This window comes from Schistosoma haematobium, chromosome 6 (assembly GCF_000699445.3).
Source record: "Schistosoma haematobium chromosome 6, whole genome shotgun sequence".
Lineage (NCBI taxonomy): Eukaryota > Metazoa > Platyhelminthes > Trematoda > Strigeidida > Schistosomatidae > Schistosoma > Schistosoma haematobium.
The window spans coordinates 24,425,387-24,433,139 of record NC_067201.1 but is presented as its reverse complement, the minus strand read 5'-3'; the positions used below and the strand labels follow the sequence as shown (position 1 = coordinate 24,433,139).

The 7,753-nt window shown below is 34.9% G+C and overlaps 1 protein-coding gene across 3 annotated transcripts in view; it reads left to right on the top strand.

The window, feature by feature from the left end:
- Window positions 1-936: 936 nt before the first annotated feature.
- MS3_00008865 (uncharacterized protein) overlaps window positions 937-7,753 on the top strand; it is a 54,765-nt gene continuing 47,948 nt past the window's right edge. The window contains exons 1-10 of one of the 3 annotated variants that reach the window (XM_051217207.1): window positions 937-1,209; window positions 1,252-1,398; window positions 1,426-1,515; window positions 1,553-1,622; window positions 1,654-1,697; window positions 1,732-1,819; window positions 1,856-1,940; window positions 3,719-3,797; window positions 3,841-4,185; window positions 5,960-6,035. In XM_051217207.1, coding sequence (XP_051065857.1) covers window positions 1,331-1,398; window positions 1,426-1,515; window positions 1,553-1,622; window positions 1,654-1,697; window positions 1,732-1,819; window positions 1,856-1,940; window positions 3,719-3,797; window positions 3,841-4,185; window positions 5,960-6,035 — 945 coding nt within the window. In that variant the 5' untranslated portion in view covers window positions 937-1,209; window positions 1,252-1,330. Of the gene's footprint in view, window positions 1,516-1,552; window positions 1,623-1,653; window positions 1,698-1,731; window positions 1,820-1,855; window positions 1,941-3,718; window positions 3,798-3,840; window positions 4,186-5,959; window positions 6,036-7,753 lie in introns of all 3 variants that reach the window. The other 2 variants (XM_051217208.1, XM_051217206.1) reach the window with 2 other exon arrangements.

Genomic DNA, 7,753 nt, shown 5'->3' with positions numbered 1-7,753 from the left:
TTCTGCTTCAATTAACACGAAGAATCCACTCTGTTTATGGAAACGTTTCCCCGATAGTATCCCCAAATCATGACCTAAAAATAGTGTAACCACAAAGAGTTTGGATACCGGCTCAAAATACATAGGCACGAGCGGAGGTGACCACAGCCTCCTTAGTACATAACTTCAAGGGGAGACTCGATAAACACCTACTCACCTAAGGACTGCCACTGCAAGCTTGAAGCCGGTGTACCTGATACATGTCCCATTAATTATGACTGTCATCATAATCACATATTGGTAACTTCTCTCTATTTTCCTCATTATAAACTCTTCTTCCCATTCAATTCTTACACTTCGTCATCTTCATATTGTTTGCACTGCCAACTCAACAACATATTCATTTACAGTTTGTGATTGTGGAGATTTATAATTTCATTGAACTCATGATCGACCATTGTAAGACCACCATTGAAAATTTGGATGAACCGGACGGCCGTTTCGTCCTAGTATGGAACTCCTCACCAGTGTGTATTCACGGTCTAGCACGTGGTATTCGGACCCAGGACCTCCGGTCTTAGGAGAAAGCTTAAACTCTAGATCACTGAGCTGGTGTTCAACGATGGCATCAGTACCTGAAGTCGCTAACTTCTAGTTTGAGCCATGTTAGCTTCCCTTAGTCCATGGGATTTAAATTGCTTCATGTCTTTCTTTCTACCAACTAATTCGTTCTTTTTGTACTGTATTCTCACATAAAATCTTTTATATATTACACCATTGAGTTCATCTTGCTGTGCTAATGTGATATGGTAACTTGTCTTAGGTGAGTGACTGCCTCAGACTCAACGCGGTTGAGCTCGATCAGCTACGGTTTCCCACCAGAACTTTGAGAATTCCCTCTCTAAGTTAGCCACCAGTCAGTACATGGTAATTTTCAGTTCTGTGTTATGAGTTGTTGTATCTTGCGGGAAATTGGAATCATTGCGTTGCATAGTAATGTGTATGACTGTCCATCGCTACATGTGTTAAGCTAACAGTCTGACGCAACAACAGAACATACTTTCCATTTAATGTTGACTGTAAAAATATAGTTTCGTGCAATGGCTACAAGTGTTATCAATATTAATAGTACTTTGGATTCTTCATAATTGTCACAACACTTTTCGTTGTGCTTCGCGTATTCTTCAGGATTAACTGGAGTATCAGTGAACCAAAAGATTCGGTACCCAGGTACTTTAAAGGTCTATCTCTCACTTACATAAGCACATGAAGGTGAATAGACCTAAAATTACGGTGGAATACATTGTTTGATTTAGATATATTCTACAGTGTCATGGGAGTATCCTAAGTTATGATAGTGTTTATCTGGATAACTTTGTCATTCACGCTCATGGGCTACATCTTCTGCGTGTTTTTGAGGTAAGACGATTTAATTCACATCTGTAGCAAGTGTATGGTGATTGAAAGAACTCAGCCTACTGTAAAAATGCTCATCTTCAGCAAAGAGTATTTAAGGCCGAAAAAACGTGTGCATGAGTGGGTTACTTGTGATTTCTTTAATTTTTCCCCATAGGCCAACAGATGCTTACTTCGATCACACAAAGGTTACAATTGGAAGTAGATCTAACGAAGCTCTGCAATCGGTAATCTCAATTAAATCATATGATTGTTTAGATATTTGACTTACTACTTAAAGAGTACATCGAATTTTGGTACAGGTATGTATGATCGTCCGATACTATATATCTTCAGGCCGTTCACTTCAAACCCAGATTTTATGGTGCAGTTGAAAATGTTTTTACAATATGCTTGTGCTGTAATTGTCCAAAGAGTTAAAGATGTATGTTTTTTTAGTAAAAATTTTTTTACTCTACAGATCGATCTTTCGGAGTTCATTGTTAACCGGTTTATCCCACATTTCTTCGACCATATTGTACATATTTTATCACTTACTTGTTCTGGTAAGCTATGTTCCTTTCATACTCGTTCAGTTTTAGTGTTTAACTTGTGCTTGCACTTCAAAATGATACAAATATTGAGTGTGCACACTTACACGAACATCTTGTGTGTCTAGCTTATTTCAGACTTTTCTTGAAGTCAAGCTTATTTGACTATCTAGTCCAATATTGTCTGTTTACATCCAGTATAGATTTTCGTAAACTAAGTTTAAAGCGCTTTATAGATTGACCAGTAAAAATTTAACCTCCATATATTAATAAAATGCATTTACTTAGACAAAAATATATTGCCGCATAGATATCTACCATAATGTGTTTACAATAAAGAATGATGACTTTTCCGGTACAACGTTTATTTATATTTAACACTTTTGTTGTATTCAAAGTAAGTAAAAGGTGATTGAATACTGATAAGTGTTTTGATGGAATCTGATTTGCCAAAACTTTTCCACAATGTAAGGGCATTTTGTTTACATCATTTCGAGTGTGCTTTAATTTTCTGACATTGTTGGCAATCGTCAAGTTACTAGCGTCATTCAATTAAATAGCAAGCTGGTTTTGTTAGCCACTCAATTTCATGGGGTTATTAGAGACATATTCCGTATCCTAAGACTATTGATTAGAACTAAACCTAAGGTTTTAATGAACATTTCAAATACTTCTTTGCCGTCAAGTTTTCAGTCTCATTCACAAAATTATTTGTCAGTAGTTCCAGTAATTAAGTATGAGGCTTTTCATTTGAATTAAATATTTCTTGCCGATTAGGTCCTCTTCCATTAATTACTTTACTTTGTTTAACTCGTAACCATTATGTTGCCATTTTCCTTTCTTGAGAGTAAGTGTTGGTGCCTATCTATAAAGTCGTACTTATGGATTAACTAGACCAACTAAATAATCGGTATGAAATGATAAAATGAAATCGCTTTATATTTATGTCAGACTTGTTACTTCAAGCATGAGTAGGTCGTAATATACTTAATATACTCAATTTAGGTTACTGTCATTTAAACCAAGAAATTTCCACACAAGTGAATTTTTTCCCATGGAATACCGAATACTAATGATCTTTGAATTTCCGCCATTGTAAACGATGAGAAATCTACATAATGAAAACCTAGGATATAACGTAATAGGAACAATGATTATTGTCACTTCTATTATTCAGATAAATGTATCAGTCCTTTTTAAACAACTAGCAATATTTTCCAAACAGTAGAAATTCTATTGGCTATTTAGGCAAATGGTTTAATAAAAATATTTATCATCTGCCTCAACGATCATTTATAGTACCGTTAGATAATACAATGAATCTATTTCTGATGCACACTAATTATGCATCCAAAGTTGTCTTTATTGTTTTTCGGCTTTGTAGATTATATAGGCCAATGTTTTTGGTGTTGTAGTTTGGTGGGGAAGTCATGGTAGAGATATACTCGGGCAATCGATCTCGAAGACTAAAATACGACAGATCTTGCCGAAATTTGTATTCAGGCTTTGATGCATCTAGGAAATAGTAATCAAATATTGATTCATGAAACTATGACCTGTGAGGTCACCTACCTGTGTCTAAGTAGTAAGTCAGAAGCATTATAAACTTAAAAATCGAATAGTTCAGCTCCCAATTGACCACTTCACTACTTGTTAAATTAGATTTGTTCTAGTATGTTGCAAAAAGTGTATATATGTTCTGCTGCGAAATGATCCATTATATTCGATATCTCCACGTTATGACGGCGCGTATCGTTAAATTTTTGTTCATCCTTTATTTATTTCATCCATAGATAAGTTATATACTACCGGTGTTGGTGACACACACGAGGAAACTCGGACCATGTTGAAGGAGAATCATTCCCGTAAAAGGTATCGGACCTTTAGATGTTTATTAATGTTCATACTTTTTAAGCCCGTTGAAATCTTGTTCCGAAGAAGCTGTTTTGTGTGCTTTTGGAGACCGATTACATGCAGCTCTGTATTCAAGACAAGCTGAAGTAATGTATTTACGTGCAGTGGTCAGCCGGTTATTACCAGTTCTCGGCATGCCCCCCAGTCTTTCATCATCAGAAATTCATAAATCAAAAGAGCCTTCTGTTGATCACGGTCATCGCTTTCGACGTAATCGTGTTATGCACAACTCTCCCGGACATGCGTATGGTAGTTCAGAGCGTAGTCGTAAATCACCTGTTGTTTCACGGAGTGCTTCAACTAGTGCGTTATTTTTCCAGAAGTTTATGGAACTGGGTTGTAATCCGTAAGTAACAGGATGTATATTGTCCATTCATTTGCATACTATTAATTTAGAAAATTTTTCTTGATAATTTAAATTTCACGCAAAATCCTAATGAAAGAATTGAGATAGTTGTTTATTTCTCTTCCTCGATGATAAGTTAACGTTAAGTAAAAATGAACCTAGTAGAGGTATTTAACACTGGCCATTCCCCATAAAGCTTTCGTTACAAAGTAAACGGTGATTATTAACCAATTTTTTCTAAGAGTTCGCTTAAAATATCCACATACTTCATTTATGTTCATGTAAATCACTGACAAAAATAAATTTGTAATCGTTCAAGAACAGCTTGAGTTAACTTTCTTCTTTCTTTTTATGTTGGCATGAGATGAAGGGAGTTAGAACTGATGCACATTTATACCAATTTCTCGAATGCATGTGACTAGCTGACATGAACAGCTAATTTACATTCAGTCAGTAGGTCACAATGTAGAACCTGTACAAATGTACATCGATTCAAGTTCCCATACCCCATTAGCACAGAAAGATAAAGTTGCCAAGTCAAATCCCAGAATAGTAGAGGTAGCAACAGTATCAGTGGTAATAGGATTTCAAGTGTTTATTTTATGGACAAATTATAGTACGATAGGGCACAAAAAATCCGCACAATGAAAAGTGATGACATTGTGAAAAGAACAAGAAGAGTAGGGTAGTACAATCAGTTGGTAAATGACCAATTATATTGTATGTTATGAGACACGGTTCAGTTTAAAATACAGATAAAATCTACATTCGGTTATGGGAGTTTTCTCACTTGCATAATGATAGTAGTGGAAAACTACAGCAACACTGCCACTCCAAGGCATGTCTAATGAAGTCTCCAACCACTGAGGTATACAATCTCTAGGACGCCAACCGGGGAGTTTTTATGAACCGAAGAATGTCAGCCGTACATAACTGTCATTCATAATGCGCCACCACTTGATAAACTGGTCACCTATCCACTTTTTTTTCACTCAGTTCCAATGTCGATAAATGATTCACGATGTAGAAATCCTTGGGACAATTCATATGGCATCAGCCCTTGTGTATGCCAACCTGGTTTAAGTGCCGCACATCCGCTCTCCATCCTCACTTTTGTAAAACTCTCACCACATGAGGGCAACGAACAGAAATTTCCTTAAACAGGTCATAATGCGCGACTATTTCAAGAGACAGAACGAACTCTTCCCACCTTCAACCATATCAAAACTTTTTAGATATTAGTCATAAAGTAGGAACTAGTCATAGTTATTCATTTAATATTCACACAGCACGGTGACATTAATAAGAGTCGAATTCGAAATGACTTAGGTATGTGTAGCAAATAATTCAGAAGAAATCAATGAAGTGATATTAAAAGAGTGAATTTATTTCCGTCATTGCTGCTTAGTGTTAAAGTATATCATCTAAAGTCTCTAACCATCGATAACAATTATTGCATGTTGACCATGGAGAAAATGTTTGTATTCTAGGACATGGTTCATTTCACGTGACAGAAACATTGTAGACTTATCCCATATCCCATGGTTTGACCACCTCTAACTTTCTTATAACTTATTCTTACATCAGTAATCAGTGCATCTTGTAATAAGTTGGGAATGAGAACATGTAACACACGAAAATACACAGACAACTCATCAACCAACCAGTAACGGTGCGTTCTATTAATGTAGTTAATATGTTGATGTTTTTTTACTACAAATTTAACAGCTCTGTTGTTATTTCGAAATATTAATGTAATGCTTTTAATTTTCAGATCGTTGTCTAGTTTTTTAATAGAAATACTATCTACTTGTGTTTTATTGCCTGCTATGGACATTTTAGCTAATTCTGTAAGTTAAATGTTTTGTCATATGTATATTCATGTGACTTCTTTCTAATAGTATTTACGAAGTAAAAGATTACATGGTAAAGTAAGAAATATCTCAGTCATTCATACATTCTGTCGAGGACTACTGAACTGTAAATAATGTTTTCAGTACTATTTGTTTTTAACACTGGTGTTTCTTCTTACGTAGAACTTGTTAATTGGATATATTTACATTCAGTCGTTGATGTTCACTATAAGACTCGAACTTAGTATTGCTATGTTAGGGTTTAATTGATATTACTCGATGAGATTTACCAATCAGAATTCAGACTCTAATTATCTACCTCAAGTATACTTATTTCAATCTGTCTTAATGTCCTGTACTTTGAAAAGTCATACATTTTGACTGATAACAACGATTGACGTTGAGTCTTGAGCAAGGTAATCTAAATGCTTATTTATCAGGACAGAGTTTCTTCTTTGACCTCAGTATTTAGTCTAATAAGAGAGCATGGCAAACAAATTAGATCTCTGTCGTGCAGTTTTTCCGATGTGCCTCAACCTATGCATTAATATACAGTGAATTCCCGACCTACACATCAATCGAAATCGTAAATTAAAATCTGGACATAACTACGCTAAAACTGAAAAAGAAGCAATAGGTCCGTAATTAACTAACAATAATTTAAGTAAGATTTGCAACAATAGTTTATGCGCCAAACGAAAGCTTACAATTAAAAGAATGTAAGAAAACATTAATCCAAGTGCCTTGTTATTGTACATTCATTCCTTCAAAGAAAATTTACAAAACTTTACATTCACCCCAACCAAATTGTAAGTTAAAGTATATATTTCACTCATTTTGTTCTGGTAGCGTGGCTCAGACTCGGTCATGATTTCAAAAATTCATTCACACATTCTAATTTCTGAGCCTCAACTTGGGTTGATACTTTTTATTCTTCTGTAATTCATCCCTTTTTTCGAACTATATTCGGTAAAAATATACTTTAAGAACAACTAAATCAGAATAGAAAACAAGACTGGTTTTTGAACGAAATTCGAATATCATGCATCACGGGTAGCAGAAATACCTTTGTATACTGCTTAAACTGTTGAAAGTGATAGCTAAAAATTATTTTTGGAAACCATAGAGTAAAAATGGTGTAAAGTGTATCATTTAGATCGTATATAACAAGATAAGTCGACACTATCCCTAAATCATAACCTTGAAACCTTAATTCTGGAATGAACCATTAACCTGATGGGTGAGTGAAACTCATTCATCCATATAGGCGTAGAGTACTTTTATATCATGACTGATATCAGTTCGTGAGGAAAACCATAACATTAACCAGGAACAGTGTGAGGACTTAAAAATCTGTTTGGCTCCTTCTAAAGGTTCGAAAGTACGGGCAATCTATATCTATTTATGGGATTCTATGTATCGTTGTTTTTTCGATAGGGTAATCTATTTAGAGACCACCGATTCATCTGTTTACACTGTGTAATATTATTGCTTGGCTCTTTTTAATAAGCTATACATTTATGAAAGCTCTTTTCTGATTGGCTCGAAACTAACTGTAAAGTTGTCGTGAATACTTTGAGCTCGTTCTCATACTACTCTGTCACTACATTATCCAATACTTAATCTTACTTCACTACCATTAATACTATTATAATTTTGACTCGTTTTTTTAATCCTGTAAATTTCATTTTACCATGATGATATAAGGATGATAA